This window comes from Adelges cooleyi, unplaced genomic scaffold (assembly GCF_023614345.1).
Source record: "Adelges cooleyi isolate 19-005CV unplaced genomic scaffold, UGA_ACOO_1.1 ACOO_flye_CR_arks_rails_tigmint_CR_PRNA_376, whole genome shotgun sequence".
NCBI classification, from domain to species: Eukaryota; Metazoa; Arthropoda; class Insecta; order Hemiptera; family Adelgidae; genus Adelges; species Adelges cooleyi.
The window spans coordinates 456562-477526 of record NW_026096053.1 but is presented as its reverse complement, the minus strand read 5'-3'; the positions used below and the strand labels follow the sequence as shown (position 1 = coordinate 477526).

At 29.2% G+C, this 20965-nt stretch overlaps 4 protein-coding genes and 1 long non-coding RNA gene across 11 annotated transcripts; 3 read left to right on the top strand and 2 right to left on the bottom strand.

Annotated features, from left to right (window-relative positions):
- The first annotated feature begins 2559 nt into the window (after positions 1–2559).
- Positions 2560–8149, top strand: LOC126840373 (WD repeat-containing protein 35). Its single transcript, XM_050576055.1, has 22 exons — positions 2560–2739; positions 2824–3108; positions 3184–3286; positions 3375–3535; positions 3602–3755; positions 3821–3966; positions 4046–4264; positions 4331–4469; positions 4538–4666; positions 5085–5188; positions 5254–5417; positions 5482–5719; positions 5799–5977; positions 6037–6240; positions 6316–6468; positions 6542–6734; positions 6810–6989; positions 7058–7175; positions 7244–7372; positions 7435–7595; positions 7667–7776; positions 7860–8149. Exons 1-22 carry the CDS (start codon positions 2716–2718, stop codon positions 8038–8040), a joined length of 3474 nt encoding a protein of 1157 aa, XP_050432012.1. The 5' UTR covers positions 2560–2715; the 3' UTR covers positions 8041–8149.
- A 510-nt stretch (positions 8150–8659) lies between these two features.
- Positions 8660–11993, bottom strand: LOC126840438 (gamma-soluble NSF attachment protein). 4 transcript variants are annotated; one of them, XM_050576173.1, is made up of 9 exons: positions 11783–11992; positions 11648–11715; positions 10875–10977; positions 10571–10778; positions 10380–10450; positions 10135–10315; positions 9904–10059; positions 9483–9575; positions 8662–9405 (listed from the first exon to the last, which is right to left on the bottom strand). In XM_050576173.1, the coding sequence occupies exons 1-8, from the start codon at positions 11836–11838 to the stop codon at positions 9495–9497; spliced, it is 924 nt and encodes a 307-aa protein (XP_050432130.1). In that variant the 5' UTR covers positions 11839–11992; the 3' UTR covers positions 8662–9405; positions 9483–9494. The 4 variants fall into 4 exon arrangements, with proteins under 4 accessions (XP_050432131.1, XP_050432132.1, XP_050432130.1 ...); XM_050576174.1 differs by having other exon boundaries at positions 8660–9575; positions 9910–10059; positions 11783–11993; XM_050576175.1 differs by having other exon boundaries at positions 8660–9575; positions 10875–11020.
- A 271-nt stretch (positions 11994–12264) lies between these two features.
- LOC126840933 (uncharacterized) lies at positions 12265–12727 on the top strand. Its single transcript, XR_007686115.1, has 3 exons — positions 12265–12370; positions 12459–12550; positions 12626–12727. It is a non-coding gene; the product is annotated as an uncharacterized LOC126840933 (long non-coding RNA).
- Positions 12728–13499: 772 nt separating this feature from the next.
- On the bottom strand, positions 13500–16758 carry LOC126840932 (ADP-ribosylation factor GTPase-activating protein 1). Of its 2 annotated transcripts, XM_050576958.1 has the most exons (10): positions 16497–16758; positions 16266–16433; positions 16039–16152; positions 15892–15971; positions 15666–15827; positions 15475–15589; positions 15289–15411; positions 14635–14694; positions 14284–14426; positions 13521–14214 (listed from the first exon to the last, which is right to left on the bottom strand). In XM_050576958.1, exons 1-10 carry the CDS (start codon positions 16566–16568, stop codon positions 14082–14084), a joined length of 1170 nt encoding a protein of 389 aa, XP_050432915.1. In that variant the 5' UTR covers positions 16569–16758; the 3' UTR covers positions 13521–14081. The 2 variants fall into 2 exon arrangements, with proteins under 2 accessions (XP_050432916.1, XP_050432915.1); XM_050576959.1 differs by lacking the exon at positions 14635–14694 and having other exon boundaries at positions 13500–14214; positions 15322–15411.
- Positions 16759–16870: 112 nt separating this feature from the next.
- Positions 16871–20895, top strand: LOC126840208 (atypical kinase COQ8B, mitochondrial). Of its 3 annotated transcripts, none has more exons than XM_050575806.1 (10): positions 16871–17197; positions 17380–17593; positions 17730–17808; positions 18091–18380; positions 18466–18694; positions 18756–18880; positions 18950–19313; positions 19747–19949; positions 20377–20713; positions 20777–20895. In XM_050575806.1, the coding sequence occupies exons 2-10, from the start codon at positions 17411–17413 to the stop codon at positions 20863–20865; spliced, it is 1899 nt and encodes a 632-aa protein (XP_050431763.1). In that variant the 5' UTR covers positions 16871–17197; positions 17380–17410; the 3' UTR covers positions 20866–20895. The 3 variants fall into 3 exon arrangements, with proteins under 3 accessions (XP_050431763.1, XP_050431761.1, XP_050431762.1); XM_050575804.1 differs by having other exon boundaries at positions 16871–17299; XM_050575805.1 differs by having other exon boundaries at positions 16871–17299; positions 17368–17593.
- The last annotated feature ends 70 nt before the right edge of the window (positions 20896–20965 follow it).

The window sequence follows — 20965 nt, the reverse complement described above, 5'->3', positions numbered from 1 at the left end:
ACATGTCCAATATCTAGTTGTTAGAGAACAATACCTTTAGGTTTTTATAATAACAAAATAAATATAGCCTATAGGTATGTATAATTTTGACTTGTAATTCATAAATCTCTCCCCACACCCATTCACGCCTTATCATTACATAGTTCACCGCGAACTGAAATACAATATAAATTAGGCGTAAAGAGCAAACCGAACTAAAATAAGAATCTTTTAATCACACCTATTTATTTTGTTATAGTTTATATGAGTTCATTATATTTTGGAGGGCTCGCAGACCACAGTACAAGGTGTAAACGCCAACCCCGATCAGTGAAAAACTTTTTTTTAATGATTACTTAAAAGTTAAACTTGTTATTTATTTTATTAGTAAAATTGTTATACAATGTATAACATATGATTAGTTTTTTAACATTAAACAATTAATTAAAGGACCAGCCTCATTTCATCAATCCATCAGACACTACGTCTACGTTACCTACATTTTTAATAAAAATTTTAGTAACTTTTTACATTTTTATCGTAGGAGGGCTCTTTTTCACAATATAAAAGTTGTATTGATTTAAATGTTTAGATGTCTACGTTTTACAAAAGATTACATTGGCTCTTTAAATCCAAGGTACATATTTAAAAAAATATTTTTAGCTTTAGGAAGTTTATCAGTAAAATAAGTTCTAAGTATATATTATATTGCACTCGATTTTTGTTTTACGGACCCACTGTAGAAAATGTCAGGAAAGATAAGATAATAAAAGGGAAATATGCAAAACATAAAAAAAAAAAGTGCATTTGTTTAGTACTGAACATGATTATGTTTTTTATATGTTCTACATTAAAACATCATGTAAATCTACGTGTTACCTACCTATAATATATTCTACGGAATTCAGAATTACGCTCTTTCAGATTTTTTGAATTTAAATATTTAACATGTCTCAAAAAAATCATTTCTCCTAATCAAAAAACTGTCTTTACGAGGTAATCACGGTGCACTTATGGACGGTCTAACAGCCTATACTCGTATATTATATGAATATTTAAATTAACCAAGCGCCTAAATCACGGTTTACACGGCGATCATCAAAAAAGATTATACTATAATGAACACTCAAACCAGATAGTTTTTTTTTTATATTCGTATGTAAACCAGCATATTAGATATATATATAAACTATAAAATATGCTATTAGTATAGCAGGTATAATATACTGTAATACCTCCCGCTGTGCCTACCGTTGGTTTTTCGATCAAATATAATTATTAAGTGCTAAATACAGTTGTATTCTACAACTGACTATAACACACACATTAAAAACATTAGAACAACTAATAATTGGACTCTTAAGTTTTGAATTTTGTTTATTTTGAATTTCAAAAACAAATAATATGAACTATAAATGTTTGCATTTAATATTATTATTTGCATTATTTATTATTATTATTTGCATATTAATTTGCAAAGATTTTACATTTTTTCTTAAACATCGGCTGTTAGATGATTTTGATAGCAAGTCAGTGGCATATTTTTGAGGTGGTATCCTCCTTGCTGGACTCCTATCTAAAAAACACTAATAAAGTTAAATCACATTCCTAGCGGAGTTCCTGTTGCTAAACTAACATCTAAAGCGGGGAGATTAAGTATAAATTGTTGTCAGGCTACTTGTGATCAAACTTTGGATAACCCCCAACAAATTTCCAAAAATAAGCCACTGTGTAATAGTGCACAGGTGTTATTTTTTTAGAAATTGCATATTTTAAAAAGTTAAGCAAAAAATACGGAATACTTAAATAACCTAACAGCTTTGTTACACATTAAGTATAAACATTGTGCCAAAGACTTAATTTTTTATTGCTAGAAAACAATACAAAGAACAATATAGTTAAATGGTATTATAAACTTAAACTTTTAAACATCGTTTTGTTGAGTACCTAATTAAAAATACACGTATGAGTTATGATCAATAATTGGCTAAAGAAACTGATAAAGTATTTTAGTTCAGCAGTTTGTATTATATTCGTATATCGAACGTTACCCATCAAACATTTTGCTGCTTGTGATAAAGAATTATACCTGTAATAACTGGGCAAAAATAATCACCATGATAAAACATAACCTATAGGCTATTGGTAAGCGAGTGATTAGTAGAACAATGGTCAATAGGCACGTGTTTATTACAATATATATCGGCATGCGATTAAATTCAGCGTCACCACTCATCACATCATTAAAATTTGTTCATTAATAATAAAAAATAACATTTGAGACAATTGTGTGAGTTAGTGAAAACTCGGATTTCTTTATAATAAAAACATGATCCACTTTTGTTTTGTTGTTTATACAGAACCCCAATACTAAAACCAATATTTTTTTGAAAATTACACCAAACATTTTCTGAGTTTCAATTAAAATAAAGTTCTCCGAAAACTATATCCTATTTGTCAATACTCACGTCAAATTCTATGTTTGAATTTTTTTCCTAGCCCGCTCTACGGATGAAGTAGATTGGCTATACTGCGAGATAACCCTTATCAGTTATCGTTTGTTTTCTAGTGATTAGACCCCGTGACCGGTTGTATGCGATTTTAAAATGTAAACAAAAACAAATCAATTTTATACTTAAATAATTGTTTAGGTACTTTAGAAATCGAGAGATGTTTTTGAACCAGTAATAGCTTAAAAAATTAATCTTCATATTGAATCTTAGCAAACTGTTCGCCATGTTCATATATTTAAGCAAAAAAGTATGCTCTACATTATATTTATTTTTATTATAATGTACTTATATTTTTGTCAAGTAAACTGTTATGAATACAATTTATGTTTAGATAGCTATACCCAACAACATCAAAATCAATTGCCTCGAATGGAACTCCAGTCAGGATTGCATTGCTGTTGGCGGTGATGATGGTCTACTCAAGGTACTAAAAATCGATTCTGGAGGACCAACAAGTGGTAAAACCAAAGGGGTGACTGGACAAGCTAATTTAGCCTTGAATAAAACTCTTGAGGGCCATTCTGGTAATGTAGTTGCTATTGTATGGAATGAAAAATACAATAAATTAACGTCAAGCGATGAACATGGATTAATTATTGTTTGGACAATGTACAAAGTAAATTGACTGATTTAAAATTATATAACTAATATAACTATTTTAACGATCCTCGTTGTTGAAAATATTTTCAAGGGGACATGGCAAGAGGAAATGATTAACAATCGTAATAAATCCATTGTAAAAGGTATGGCCTGGAACAGTGATGGGGAAAAAATCTGTATAGTTTATGAAGACGGTGAGCTTATAGTATATAAATGTTAACTTTTTATTATGTATTAAAATGTAAGTCGGAGTCCTGTACTTGATAAGATTTTATTTTAAAGGAGCGGTCATCGTTGGCTCGGTTGAGGGTAGCCGAATATGGGGCAAAGAATTGAAAAAGTTAACGTTAACTGGAGTTCAATGGTCTCCAAATTCCAAATTCTTACTTTTTACCATTAAAACTGGAGAAGTACATTTGTATGACAGCGATGGAAATTTTGTGGTAAACTGTTTTGTCATTTTTGTTTTATTTATTAATTCATACAATAACACTATTTTATCTATCTAGTCTAAATTGGGAATTACCTGTTTGCCTGTTTCACTTAATAGTGTACCAATTTCGGCGTGTCATTGGCTCAACAGAGAACTCGATGATTGCCCACAGTTGGCCATTGCCTATAAATCGGGACACGTGCAGATAATGAAAAATCAATATGATACAAGTAATTTACGACCTATAAACATTTTAAATTTGGTCTTTACTAAAGCAAATTCGTAATCTACTTAGATCCTGTAGTTTTTGAGTGTGACATGTCCATTGTGTCTGTTAAATGGAATCATAACGGTACAGTTTTAGCAGTAGTCGGTTCGTTAATGGTTGACGGAGAAGTAAAAGAATCAAATGTTCTTCAACTTCGTTCACCGTTTGGAGAGGTGACTAATATAATATGATATTTATAAAATCAAATTTCTAGTTGTATTATTTTAAAATGGCATTCAAAATATGTTGTAGCATTTGAGAACACTTAAAGTTCCCGGATACATGGTAGCCGCTTGTTGTTGGGAAAGCACATCGTTGCGCATCACATTAGCCATTGATAGTTTTGTCTATTTTGCCAACGTACGATACGATTACCCTTGGTGTTACTTTGCCGACACCATTGTGTACGCATACCAAAACTATGAAGAATCTATTACGGACGTTACGTTTTGGAATATCAAAAAAAACGAAGTAACAATTAATTTTAACTACTTATTTTTTTTAAAACAATTTTTAACACTGCATATGGGATTTCAGTTCTATCATACAAAAGTTAATTGTCTGTTGGCCATGGATGCTTATAAAGACCACTGTGTGCTTGCTATACAAAACAAAAATGACGAGTCTAGACCTTTCAGTTTGATCATTTGCAATAACATAAACACTACAGTCGATTGTAAGAAAGTTTGAACAATTTAAAAAAAAAAAAAATGTAATGTTTGTATATTATATAATTTTTAATAGCTAAACACATAAATTTCAAACCAATATGGGTATCGATGAACGGAACTTATGTAATTGTCGCATCACACACGAGCTTTATGACATGGCAATACACTGTTCCAAAATCACATTCTTCGTCAATAGTAAACCGTATGCATACTCATAATTTATGATATAATATGATACAATAATTTTGCTCTATTTTTAATAGTAATATTTTCTTACTTTTTATGCAAAATCACATTAAAAAAATACTGAATTTTCAGTAATTGTTAATGTTTTTTGCATACTGAATAACTAATAACTACTACTACAAGAGTCATTAGAACGATGAAACTAACACTCTGATATCAATAAAAAATAATTATGCAAATTCACGTTCTTTTAAGTTTAGTAAAACATGTTCCTTCCTTAACAGGGAAAATTTTAATCCGTTTTATGATTTTTAAAACTAAATTATATACAAATACAAAACAAATATTTGTGGAGATTTTTAAATAGAATTCTGTATTATAAGACTTTTGTAAAAAAACCGCCAAACGTCTTATCTGAAATATGTACTTCTTAGTTAAACGCAAAAAAGTGAAAATGTTTCATATAGACGACACTCCTTCTGGAGTTGATGAACTCACCCAAGAATCGTCAGAATTTAAAAGCACAGCTTTTCAACTAGTACGTTGTTTACTTCTTTTTTCTATTTCAATCAGATTTTTTTACAACAAAATAATTATGTTCAGGGGACTAAGGATCTTATAACGTGTATAACTTCAAATGATGGCATTTTACTGATTGGAAGAGAAAGCGGAGCTTTGCAAATATACTCATTACCACAAGTGGGCCTAGTGGAAAGAAGAATTTTGCCTTCAAGACCTTTCAAACTAGCTTTAAATTCCAACTCCAAGTAAACATCTCTTAAATATAATTTTTAAATAAAGATAATATTATGCAGTTTTTGTTTTCTGTAGACGATTGGCTATTATCGATTCTACTGGAGTATTATCTATCATTTCTATAAACGAAAAAAGTGAACTGACCAATACGGAAGCACCATCTGATTTCCAAAGGAGGGATGTGTGGACAATGAAGTGGGCTTCGGACGACCCAGAACTGTTAGCTATTATGGAGAAAACAAGGATGTATGTAATAAGAGGGTTGAATCCAGAAGAACCGATTAGTACTTCAGCGTACATCGCCTCTTTTAAAGTATGCTTTTTTTTACATTTATAGTTAGTAAAATTTATATTTAAATGGTATTTTCAACAATTGTTTAATTGCCCTCAAGGATTTAGAAATACAAGCGGTCATGCTTGATGAAATCATTCAGTCTCCAGAGAATCCATCGTTGGATTATGTCATTACGTTGGAAACAAAGTCGTTAAGAGATACTAGGCAACTGCTGGAAAAAGTTAGCATCACCGAAGCCATGAAGTTTATTAACGATAATCCACATCCAAGGCTATGGTGAGACATACCAAATTCAAAACAATTAAACTTGACAATAATTTTGAAATACATTTTAGGCGATTATTAGCCGAAGCAGCTTTACAAACTTTAGATCTGGCTACAAGTGAAACAGCATTCGTACAATGCCAAGATTATTATGGTATCAAAACGATAAAACAATTGGCCAACATACAGGAAGTACTTTTGCAGCAAGCCGAAGTCGCCATATATTTCGGGGATTTTGATAAAGCAGAAACACTATACGTTAAAGCCGATCGAAAGTAATTATTAAAATTAATCTTGAAAGTCTAACACAATATTATCTGACTTTTGTATTTGAATGATTTTTTTTTTAGAGATTTAGCTGTATTATTACATCAAAAACTAGGTAATTGGTTCAAAGTTGCCGAATTATTAAAATCTAGTTCCTTATTGTCGGGCGTTCCCAGTACTACATTAGACCACGCTTGGCAAGGTATCGGAGATCATTTTTTTGACAGCCAACAATGGTAAACGGTCTAAATGTGATATTGCGCTATTTTGTATACATTTGGATTATGATGTATGTTATGTGTCTTGCAGGGATTTAGCTGTTGAATATTATAAAAAAGTAGAAAACATGGAAAAATTAGTAGAATGCTATATAATGCTAAAAGATTATGACTCGTTAACAGCACTTGCTAAAACGTTACCAACCAATCACACATTATTGGATACAATATCCACTTTTTTTCAAAACAGTGGAATGGTTGAAGACATGTCTTTAGACCAAAACGTATGAAGTGTTAACATATCAAACATCAAAATGAAACTTTAAAAAAAAAAATGTTATTTATTTGCAAAATTTTAGCTGTCCAAACAACTTTTGAAAGGAAGCAGCGTAGATATTAGCAATCTAAAAGAGATCATAAAAAGTTTAAGTAATCCAGATCTAGAACGATGGCTAAACAATATTAAAAATATCTTAACTACAGTTTCTAAATATAACAATGGCGAACGGTACATGGAAGCAGCACAATTAGTTTTTGCTGTAATATATAAACATAACTAATCAGTAATCATCAAGTTGGTTTTTTTTTATTAATTTTTTTTTTTTAGATTGTTTATCATGAATTAAAAAATGATATCCAACCGAACGTAATCAAACAGTTAGCCACAGTAGGTGCATTATTAGTTGAAGAGTATAAAGAAAAAAATTTGGAAACCATTTTAACAGGTATAGCTGAGAAACAAGAAATAGAGTATTTGTCTTTAACTTAAATTAAAATGATACATATTTTTTAGTTGAAGACGTAGAAATTAACAATTTAGAAGGTACTCCTTTTAAGACACGTGCCGAAATTATCGAAAACAGTTGGCGTATAGTTGAAGCATTGCACTTTTTAATACTTGCTCAACAACAAATTTATAATGGTATGAAAATTTACAAATTAATCTTTTTCTTATAATATATATAACAATTTGAATTTGTTTAGGAAATTTCAAATTGGCGTTGTGGACATCTTTGACGCTTCGTAACTATGAAGATTTCTTAAACATCGAACAAATATATTCAATCATTGCACTAGCAGCGATAGGATGTAGTTCATTCAATATCACATCCAGAGCAATGATGAAACTAGAAACTATAGACACTGTATTAACTGTTAAGCTAATCGCTAAATGAATGTATTGTTAACATCTTTACTATTAATATCTTTGTTTCAGAAAAATAAATATAACGCTTTGTCGTTAAACATATTCAGCAAACACGCGCCTGAAGATTCGCCTTGTCCAGCCATTCGATGTTACAGCTGTTCAAATGAATTCTCAGCTTGGTGAGTATTCATTTTTAACGCTAATGGGTTATATACTAAAGAAATGCTCACATTACAAGAGCTATATAATATAATGTTTGCAGGAGCTTAAAATGTCCAAAATGTAAAACCAGACCGGAGGCTAGTATTGTCACAGGTCAACTATTGACTGATATCAAATCGGCTTGGTGTTGTCGACAATGTAAACGCATTGCAACTACTAAGGATGTTGAATCGTTAAAATATTGTCCATTATGTAAAAAAGACCTCATTGTAAATTTTTAATTTATTGACCAAGAATAGGAATTTCAGATACTATCACTATTTTATATTTCAAATAATTATTTTTGTTCACCTTGTACTATTTTAGTTGAAAAACTTCCGTCCACTTTTTGACTTAAAAGAAATTTAATATAAAACTATTTATTATTAATTGCACATGCCTTTTTTATTAATTTTTGTATGATTACATAATATTTATAATAATAATAAAAAGTCATAGATTAAATATATAATAGATAAAAAATATAATGAAACAATTCTAGTATAACTAAATTGTTGTATTTCACAAAAGTTGAATTTATAAAAATTAATATAATGTAGAAATTATCCAATGCCAATAATTATGTTGTATTAAATCTATACTATAACTAAGAGTTAATCTTAAAGTTAAAATAGAATCATTTATATTTATACAATTAACAAGTAAAAGTTATAAGTTAACAATCATTAACAAATATATATGTATGACTAGAAATTTAAATAATAATTTAATAAAATATAATACACACAACTATACCAAATATAAAATGGTATAACACAAAAAAACGCTGAACAGTATACAGTGGAAAAGCAAGAATATAAAATATTTATTATCAGTAAGACAGACATGCAATAACTTATTTAAGATTAAAAGATTTATTCATGTTACTTTACTGATCGTTATTTTACGTGAATAGCTTTCAATTTTATCAAATAGTAAAGAAATTTAACTAAAGCGTTAAGAAAATAAATGTTTAGAACAATGATTATAACTCAAAATGAATCTGTAAACAAAAATTATATTTTGGGGAAAACACAATATTTTGGATTAATACCTAAAAACTCAATTAAATTAAATATAAATTACCCAGATTGAATAATATTAAAGTTCAACACTAAAAAGGCCGGAATACATAGGCGTGGAATACATATATTTAAATATAAATTGTAATACAGTAAAATTTTAATCTTGTAACAAAAAATTATAATTATCAACATGTGACATTTAATACATTTATCAAAAACCAATTTTATTTTTGATTATTCCAATACTGTTGACATAACAGAAAACATCTCGTCACAAAAATGATAGTAAATAAAACTATGGAAAGTATTTATAATTATTATACAATAATTTTTGTTATTACTCGATTACTAAAAGAAAAAATTTACAAAAGATTGTAGAATATTTAAGTTGCTAACTACAATAAGGAGACTAGTTCCCTATTATCAATTTGCTGTGATCATCTTGCTGTTCTAAGCAAACGCAAATGCATTGTTTACTATAGAAAGGGACAAATCTGATGATCCAAACAACTAAAACTAATACTCAGAAATTAGTGTTTACTACAGAAATGGGTCATGTTATTGATTTAGTTTTCAACCCTCCTGAAAAATTAGAAAAAGTAGTTCCTATTGTGCAGCTAGCAATTTATTAATAATTTAGATTTGATTATTTAAGTTACTCAAAACAATTTTTAGCAAAGTCCTCCACCAAAATCCGTTTGTGGTTTTTCTGTATCTTCATCTGCTCCATGCGGATTTTGAGCCGCAATGCTCTACAAAACGGTGCAAAACAAATCATTAAAAATTACATCAAAGTAGTAAATTCCCAATTAACTTTGTAGTAATTATTTTCATAGTAGATATGTTACTTTTAAATATATATTTCATTTTTTGAAATTATTTATAACATATTGTGATGAATTCTAGCATTGATTATAAATTAATAATAATAAAAATATAATCAATGTAACTCTTTAAAGGGGCAGGTAAAAATAAAATTATATTATTGAGATTTAAGTTTGCTCATAGTTTTCAACTTTGCATTTTTCGGCACCATGACCTTTAATGGTACCATATAAAACAATAGTGAAACAAACTTACATTTACGGGTTCCTCAGTCCATTTACTGGCTAATTTCTTCGCAAGAATACCAAACTCAACATCCATGTGTTTTATAAATGCATTGCCCAATGTAGTATTGATATTTTTAGCATCCCGTTCTGAGTACGCAGTTAATATATTATCAAGTAAACAGATCTGATAACAAACAAAAAAACATACTGTAAATAATATAGTTTAGGTTTATCAGTTATTACTTAAATTTTATTTTACCTCGGGTTGTTCACAATATTCTGATCCATACTGATTAAGCACTTTTCTAGCAGCCACTAGATCATCTTTGGCCAATTGCAATAAAAACAGTTCCACAGTTACTCTACCCATACTTGTCGGAGACCCACCCTCATGCATATAACCAAACTGACGTCTTAATTCCTCTTCAGCTTCTTCATATCTTAAAATAGTTTTTTTTTTAACTAATAAAACTCTTTATTAATACAGCTGTTAACTATTATTACTTATCCATCTTGACTAATAATCGAGCTGCTTTATGTGTATATTCCATTGCTTGACCGGTTGAATCTTCGTTCTTAATATCAAATTTTAACAGTTAAAAAATATTATAAGAAAATTGCACAATCTATCACATTATATTACGTTTGTACTATGTTTTTATATTGTATTATGTTTTTTTTAAATTATGACATACCGAAGCTACAATAGCTGCTTCTTTATACAACTTAACGGCAGCTTCTGGATTGGTCTGTTTTACCATATCGGCAGCTTTGTTCAACAACAAAGATGCACTTCCAGATGATCCGTGTTGTTGATAGTAATAACTTGCTTTCAATGCCATATCGGGAACATCACTTAAATCTCCAATCTCTTTTGATAAAATCAATGCCTGATCCAAAGATCTGATTTTAAATATAAAAAATACATATTAATTCAATGTTTAAACTTAAATATTTATGTTTTGATTGATCAATAATATTTAAAACTTTGTTATTTACTTAGCAGCATGAAAAAGTGATCCATTTTTTATGTAGTTTTGAGATGCTTTCAACAGACACTCTTTACTTTCTTTATAAGATTTTCCAACTCTGAAGCAAACAGCTATGAAACGCAAACAACTTACTTTAATTCCTACATAAAATACCTAGTACAGCAATTGTATATCTATTATTAGCGCTCACAGCTCACCAAAGACTGACCAACAAAAACTAAAAAATATGACCCAACTATTATTTCGTATTCCGCTTTAATTAACGATTAAAGATGATAATGTTCTTGGTATAATACAATTCAAATGATATAGCAATCTCAGAAATTTTTCTATTGAAAACCAGAATGTTTGTTTTAGTCGCGACAATAAGTAGGTAGTATGTTTTGTATATCAAAACTCTTATTGAAACTAATCTAATACTATTCGTGGAAAAGAATGAAACTTATTAGTTTTCATTGTAACACACTCTTATATAGAACTTTTTGAGAAAGGAAACATACTATTTTTTGTAATAAATATTAAAATAATCTAGTTTTAGTAGCAAATTTAATATATTGTTATTATTAGGATAATGAAACATACTAATATTTATAACGGGCGTCGTTAATTGGTTTTTAATATTCAATATAATTTATTAAGTACAGAACCTACAAGGTTAAAAAAAATCTAAAACTGTTTAATTTATTACTTAATCAAACGTTTTTAGTCATAAAAAGTTTTAGTTTTACAACCTTTCTTAGCCACACAATACATAAAATAACAAATACAATCAACACAAACCCGCTTTTGAATATTCATCAGCTGCACTGTCATAATCAGGTACCCATTTCAATAAAGATGTCTTGAGACTAAAACAAATAAATAGAGTTTATTTCACAGCTTCTTAGACCAAAATCGTATAAAACGGTGATTTACTATTTGCTTGCTTTCTCCATACATTCCCTTCCTTCTTGACACTTATCTTTAGACATAACAATGAATTTTTTTAAAACTTAAGACTTTAATTAATACGCGTCTAGGACACGTAAAGAAAGAAGTCAAATTAATAAATAGTGACTAAAGTCTGAATTCTGAAACTCGGAACGTTTAAGTCAAAAAGATAATATTTTGTTGAATTATCAATAATGATAACATTGTAGTGATGTACTCAAAAATTGACATGAAAATATCAAAAGATCTACTGGCAGCTTGTGTTATCATTATTTTCAACATGGTTGCCGGTTTTCTCCCGTAAGAAATATACGGCCGCCTGAAAAAATCGGCGGCCATTTCATGGTTATCATAATTTGCTGACATACCTATTGATTTTGTCATGATAATTGTTATCGTCAGCTGAGCCACTGACTGACATTACCTCCACCAGAAGATAATTTTACAGTAAATGCTACTAGTCAATACTCGAGAATATGGCCTTGAGGCTTGAAAACTCAATTTTTTAAGTTCGCTTAAAGCGCAGTCGCCTATGAGCCTATGTGTGTATATTTGGATCGATACTTTCAATTTGTAATTTTTTACTTCTACACGTAGTCTTACATTATTAGTTAAAAAGCTTGTTCTGCAATTACTAATTATAACACCCATATTATTTTAGGTTTTAGATCCACGCTGATATATACTAAGGGTGGATCACCCAGATCGATTATATGTTAAACAGGCAGTGATGCATTTGGCGGGGGGCTAAGGGTAAGCCTCCTTTACCTCGGAGTCATCTAAAAAACCTCAAAATATGCTAATTTTACTCTACTAATTATTTTTCAGTCCCCCTCAACAACTTGAAGCAAATTGCACCACTGCAAATACTGAACAGTTGCAAATAGGCGAAAATTAAAAAAAAGGTTAACATAATTCAATATCAGTATAATCAGTTTTATTATTAATTATATAATATATATATATATATATATTATAATCTTTTTTTTAACAAGTAGTCATGTAACATTTGCTACATTATTAAAAACATAGTGATATATCGCCACCTAAGAACCATCATGTCTCATCTCAGTTTTTCCAACTTTTCAAGAGAAACAAAAAACATGTGGCCTTGATATTTTAAATGTTCACAGCGAACATCTTGGTGTCAAACATTGAAACTAATAACACAGTCTCAAGCATCTTGATAATTCAAAGCCATTGGTTTATAAAATAAAATTTCAAATTTTTTAAGATAGGCCAAGATGGTTCTTAAGCGACGATATACTATCACACTCAAATTTGAAATAAAAGTAAAACACGGTATAAGATTTATTTTTTCATAAATGATTTCATAGTCTACTACAATAACATATATTTAAAATATAATGAGTTACGTCAACTAGAAAAACTAACGAATAAATATGCACAATGGAATGACTTTTCAATTTTAATTCTTCTATTTATTATAATAAAAAGATTATTATAAAAATAATAGTTAATGTTTTCATTATAAAATAATTGAAATTATATAATATTTGAATAACATTAAGAGAATGGTAGGGAATTAAAAAATTACTATTTAAAATCTGAGAGGAAAGTTATTGTTTATTTTAGGAACATATTTTTTTTAATTAAAATTTTTACTTTATGTAAATTATAAATTAGAACATTATAGACCAATGTTTGTCCTAAAATATAACACATAGGAGATAAATAACAAATTCAAGTTGATAATTCTGCATTCAACATAAAGCATTATGAATATATAAAATTTTAATTTAAGTAACTTGCAGTTCCCCTCCTTATTTGTTAATTTATTGTAAATATAGTTTAGAAGTACAGTTAAATATTCCTAAAACTGGTACTAATGGTCAATTTAATTTATAATTTATTTATTATATTATGGAAAAAGTCAGCATAAACAATTTATTGGGAGCTTTATATATAATGAAAGTATGGTTGGCATGATTTTAACAAATAATTGAGTAAAAAAAAAAACATGGATAAACATAGGCTTTGACAATTGTTTTAAAATGTAATAGGGCAATAATTTGATTAAACATTTTTTTATTTACACAATATTATTGTTTATACTCCGCGCACTTTAAGAAGATACCTCGTTGAGTCGGCGACGACCTGTTTCTACCCCGCAACATCGTCATAGTTAGGCACTGCCTACTGTGCATACAGATATGACCTAGGCGACGACTAAGGAGTTTGGGTCCGCTAGGCAGGTATCTTCTTAAAGTGCGCGGAGTATAACAGTTATATTATTATTGTTTGTCAAAATTTGACACAGACTTCACCAGTTGTTATCCCATTTATTATTCCAGTCGTCCTGAATAGGTTGATATTTTTCGGTTGTTTGATCTGATGTCGTTGTCTGTGTTGTGTTTACATCCCAAGAGGTCCAACTGTTTTTTCTTTGAACGTTTCTGCAAAAAAAATACACTTAGAAACATTGCATAATCATAAGGTAGTTATTTCTATCTATAAGACAGTACTTGGTGTTTCCTGACGGACCATCGATTAGGAGTGAAGAGTTCTCAGTAGATGGCACAACAAAATCAGTTGAATGAGATTTTTCAAGCGCAGGAACATTACTGCCACCAATATCTTGCCAATCTTTTCGCCCCAAATCAGTAATCTATGACATTAACATTTCTGAACTTATTTAGCTATTGTTTACACGATTACATTTTTGTCAGTGGCAGATTATGCCGACAAGAGGTACTTTTGACCTGTGAAATTTTCCCAGGGCGATTCACCCCAGGGAGATTATTCTTATAGTCTGTCACTGACTTTTGTTAATTACAAATTTTTAATATTGTTAATGTAGTCACATAAAAATTTACCTTTGAAGTCATTGTAGAAAATTGAGTAGATACGCCGTCAATTAAAGTACCCTCTTTAATCTAATAGTATGAAAATAAATAAGCCAACATAAATCATAAGCACAATATACTAAAAGACAATAAATAATTAAACTGTAAAATAATAAATAATAACAAAAGGCTAATTTATGAACCATAATTGAAATGATAGCTTATTTAGAAGGATCTAAGTTATATATCTGACCTGTTTTTTTATTTTACTTAATTGATCTAGGCTCATAAAAATACTTTGTTTTATGGCACAACAACCCACCCCAGATAGCGGAGAGATGGTTAAGCTTAAGCTTTTTCCAGTTATTACATACATATATATTTTTTTTGTTTTTATAATTTATACAAGTAATAGCTTGTTGATTGTAATTTAGCCTTTAGATTTCTGAACAAATAACACACATACTTTTACAATACCCATAAATATAATAAGTAATATACATATAGATTTATACTAAACTGGTTTTAAATATGTACAAATGTATATACAAATTCATCAATCATAATAAAAACAACTTGTGAATACCTAATATAATTAAATATTTTTAACAAAAATAGGTTTAATAAATTATAAATTTTAAAAGCATAAAAGTGAAATAAAATTATCATTCACATGCGACTTACCTTAGAACCTAGGTCGGTGGTTATGTCAGTTACCTTTTGAGTAGCTATTCCACCAATTTTTATGGCACCCTGGGTTGCACGAGATGCAATTTTGGAAGCAGACGAAGAAAATAGTGACCAGCCCTACAATTTTAGAATACAATATAAATAAAAAACTAATTTTATTTAATTTAATATGCAATTTACACTAGAAAACGATGATACAGCAGAATCGAGAAGATCTTGAGACTGACTCCTAGGTGGCGGCTCTACAGTGTTTCCAAATCCAGCATACCGTCCCCCTTGGTTTGGTGGTATATGGCTGATGGTTTAAATTATAAAATATAGGTAAAGTATACTAATTGAGCATTAGCAAAAGCTTATTAGAAATCGCTTACTCTGGTCGTGTAGCATTTTCATACTGTTTTTTAGCAAAATATGCTTCTTTTTCATCTTTAACACTTTGACTTAGAATAGCATCATTTTGATACCCTGAACTGACTTCACTATAGTTAGTAGAAGGTTCATTAAAACTATAAGACTGTGCATGGCTAGCTTTCCTAAAAAATAATAAAACAATTACATTATTGTGTTTTAAATTATATAGCAACAAACAAATATTACGTTTTTGTATGATCCACTGAGTAATCTTTTGCCGATGATGTGGTTGGACTCCATTGCTGACCTTTTGCTAAACTCATAATCTAAAAAAGATTATTGTAAATATATCATACGTTCAATATAATTGAGTACTAATTGACTGATTTTTACTTTATCACGGTACAATGCTGCAGCTTTAGTGTTATACTTTTGTTCAATTGACATTGAGTTATTCCAATCTGGTTGAGATTCAAAGAACTCTTTGGCGTTTTTATTACCTCCTACCTATTAACACAGAGTATAGTTTGAATAATTATTCCATGACAATCAAGACAGATAGTTTTTGTAAAATTTTATCATGTTCAATTTTTAATAATAGGGAAAAAAACTTTACTCACTTTCATTTTTTCTAGTTCTAAATCTTTCCAGGCATCCATAGTGATAGATCTAACAAACGACAAATGCACACCAAGACCTCTGTGTTTACCCGAGCACATAAGACATATCCATATACCATATGAAACCGAAGCCCATTGTGGATTATGTGTGCCGCACTCGAAACATTTCTTTAAAATACACATAATTTTTTAAAAAAAACTCATAATTAAGCTTAAAATAATTGTAGTTACTGAATTGTCTTGTTGCAGCATGAGTTCTTGAAGAATCCTAGGAGTTTTATTTGTTAAATGTTTCATACTCATGGTTGCTTAGATTTTATAATTTATTTTGGTTTGGTAAAAGAACTACACCCAGCAACTTGCTTACTAACAAGATAAACTATAATAATCACAGTATAATTATAATTATTAATATCAACTAAGCATTTTCACAATAGACTTAATTTAAAACCGGAGATGGGAGAAGGTTGTTGCTATTGGTATACCTAGTTTTTTTTTGTAGACTTAACGTCTGATATGACGTGTCGTATTTTGATAACTTTCTTCTGGACATTATCATGTAATTCCTAATTTGATAACGGTTATCACCAAAAATCTTTTATTATGAAAGTGCGGTTGTAACTTGTAGCCATCTAGTGACCTAAGTCCAAAGTATGTGTTTAATTTCACCCATTTTGTGTTTTCTCAGAAATTTGTTATGAAATAAAGCTAAATATAAATCTGTTTTACAATGATAAAACACAAGAGACAATTTTACCGCACCATAATGAGCAGTCTCTAAGGCCATATTTTTTTCAACATTTTCCTTTCCCTTTTGATAAATTTAACGATAGGTAATGTACATAGTTCTTATCAGCGGTAGATTTCATGGTCACATCAATATCGCTTATTTCATAACATTCTGAAACAATTTACTTTGAAGAAAGTTAAGGGTAATTTGCAGAATTATTAATTACCATGTTAAACATTGGTTACCATTTTCGACTAGTGTTTGTAAATATGGCTGTTTGAGTGGAAAATAAATGAATTTTAATGTAAGTTAATTTTGTTGCATTTCAATTAGTTTTGTTTTGCATACTTATTTGCATTTTTTTACATTTAGTTTTATTTTCAGCGTCTTTAAAAAAGGTACATCTTAAATCATAATGTCGGTTTCCAAGGGTACTGATATGTCTAGAGTGTTCAGGGGTATGCAGATGGTATTGGAAGAAATAATTAAATCAAATGAAAAAAAATGTAATACAAGAATAAAAACATGTAGTTTAGCAACTGCTTTCAAAGATGCCACAATTCAATTTTCTGATGGAATCGGGGCAGCAAAACTGACTGTAATTACATAAGAACAAGTGTCTTATTGTTTTTTTTATTTTTTATTTATACTTTTATCTATTTTAAAATAAAATATAAACTAAAATAATCATAAGTATTATATATCTAAGTTATCAATATTAACACATTTTTTAGCCTGAGTATATCGCAAAAGAAGTTTCTGAAAGAACTGCAATGGTGTTTGAAGGGGTACGAAATGTAATTGTATTGACACGTAAGTTTTCTGACTGGAATTACTAATAAGTTATAAATGTATGCTACAGTAAAAAGTTTCCAAGTATGAATTCCTTTCAGTTTTTTTAAACTGTGTTTTTGTCTTATCCCTTACAAATGAAGTTAACTAGCCAAATTCTCTCTCTTTACAAATCTCTCTTCATTGCTATTCCTTATTTACTCCATATAACTTCATATCTATATTCATCAAACCCACCTACTTCTGTTTACCTCTGTCTAGCTTGTTTTACTATTAAAACTTTTTCAATTTTTTTTTATTTAGTTCGTCAAAATAACCGTCAAGAAGAATCTCTACCTGATGATCCAGCTGATATTGTACCAATAGAACAATATTTAAATGAAGGACAAGCGTTAAATGGTCCTTTTAAAGTACCAAGTGATGTACTAAAAAAACCATATTTATTTGGAAATAGCTGTGGAAATAGTATTTTTAATAACATCAATTATGATAATGATTGTAAATATTTTTATAAAAACTATAGTAACATATCTAATGATTCGGAGAAAAAAAAGAAACCAACTGTTAGTAAAAACTCAAAACCTAAACAACAGGTATATATTATATATATATATATATATAACTAAATTATTTATAACCTGTCTATATTCTTATTAAATTGACTTTATTAAAAACTAGCTAAGTGGATCAGCAAAACAAAAAACAGTCCCATCTAGTCATATTGGTCGTATGTTGTCATTTGGTGGATTAGCTGCTGGTATTGGTATTGGAGCTGTTACGGAAATGACAAAACGAACTTTAGGAGTAAGCAATTCAACTAAAAAGCAAGAAGGCGGATACTTAGAAAGTGCATTTATTTCACCAGAAAATGCTGAACGTATTGCCAATACTTTATGTGAAGTCCGAGGTCAGTGTGCTTGTGCTATATTTTTTTTTTGTATCCATTTTTTAATCTAGTAATATTGTAGGTGCTGCTTTGAAAATTGGCCAAATTCTTAGTATCCAAGATAACAATTTGTTAAGCCCACAGCTACAAAAAGCATTTGAAAGAGTACGCCAATCAGCTGATTTTATGCCTACTTGGCAATTGGAAGTAATGTATTTGACAAATGTGTACATATACGGTATAATAGTTTTATAATAAAATACTTCTTTTGTTTAGAAAGTGATGGTCGCAGAATTTGGAACGAATTGGAGAAACCATTTTGAATCATTCAATGTAAAGCCCTTTGCAGCTGCTTCTATCGGTCAGGTACACGAAGCCGCAATCAAAGATGGGACCAAAGTTGCAGTTAAAGTCCAGTATCCTGGCGTTGCCGAGAGCATTAAGAGCGATATAGATAACTTAGTGGGTGTAATGAAAGTATGGAATATGTTTCCGGAAGGCATGTTTATCGACAACATAGTTAAAGTAGCCAATAAGGAATTAGCTAATGAAGTAGACTATGAACGTGAAGCGAAATGCACCAAAAAATTCAGGCAGTTATTAGAACCATATCAAGATTATTACGTTCCACGAGTTATCGGTAAGTTACGTATGTTAATATAAAAAAAAGACTACCAAACGCTATTTTAAAGATATTAACAATTTAAATGTTATAAACTCATTTTATTATATAAATGTAGAATGTTTAAAACATTTATTTATAATCAAAAATTATAACTATAAATCTGCCATCAGTTATCAAACAATTTGCTCATTACTTGGCATTACTTACCCATAGACTGTTTAAGAATAAAATATGGAAAATGTTATAGTTAAGTTGCGTATCATCTTAACACTGGTATTTACAGTTATATAATATGATCAATTTTTTCCCCTGTGAAGCATATTTTTGAGCAAAAAATGCATTGGTCTAAGACACTTTAAAACTAATATTATACTCAACTTGTTATAAATACCAGACTCCAGAAAGCTAATACTGCTCTTAAGATTTAAAATTTTTTTTTTTTTTTAAGATGGAATATGTACAAAGCGTGTATTCACTTCAGAGCTGATAGAAGGCATACCTTTGGATAAATGTGAAAATATGGATCAAGCTACGAGGAACAACGTTTGCTTTTTAGTTTTGCAATTGTGTCTTAAAGAGCTTTTTGAGTTTTCATACATGCAAACAGACCCAAATTGGGCTAACTTTTTTTACAATGAAGAAACTAAACAAGTAAGTATTTATACACATAATAGAAAAGACATTTGCTCAAAAATCACACATGCACAATTGATTTCGTCACTTAAAAATTCTATCAATTTACTACTTCGTTTAACTTTTAACTTAATCAGCTTTTTAAAAAAATATTATGTTAAAGTTATAGTTTATACATTTTGAAATGCTTTAAAACTATATATATATATAGGCTAATTATAATATTAATACTTATCTGTTATTAAAATTTTAACTTGTATAAAAGTAATTTTCTTCTTTTAAGTTCACTGGGTTAGTCTAATACTGTGCAAGTTCCTCGCTTTCTTATGAAAATTGGACTAATATTCACGTTTTGTCATTATTTATTTAGTATATTTTAATACAAAAAATTGATTGTAAGAGTTTATTTTGTTATGAGAATAAGTTTTTGACTGTTGTTTTTCAGCTTATCTTATTAGATTTTGGTGCAACTCGATCGTTTGAAAAAACATTTTTAAACAATTATTTAAATATTATCAAAGCAGCAGCAGACAATGATCGGGCTATGGTTTTAGAACTATCTAAAACAATGGGTTTTTTGACTGGGTATGAATCTAAAGCTATGGAAGAAGCTCATGTTGAAATGGTTATGATAATGGGTGAAGTGTTTCAAAAAGAAGGAGAGTACGATTTTGGATCTCAAGATTCCACTAAACGTATTCAGACATTATTGCCAGTAATAATTTACCAGCGGTTAACACCACCACCTGAAGAAATATATAGTATTCATAGAAAATTATCAGGTAATGTAGAAGTAAATAGTATAAAAAATTGTTAAAAGTATAAATTTTCTTTTTTCGTTCCAGGTATATTTTTACTATGTTCCAAGTTGAAAGCTAAATTCATGTGTCGCAAATTATTTTATGATTCTTATGAAGGGTTTAAAAATAAATAGTAAGAAGCTATATATTGTTTGTTAGTTTTTGACAATGATATTGATATATGATTGTTATAGTTGTATAAAATTTAATTATAAATAAAAATACAAACAAATC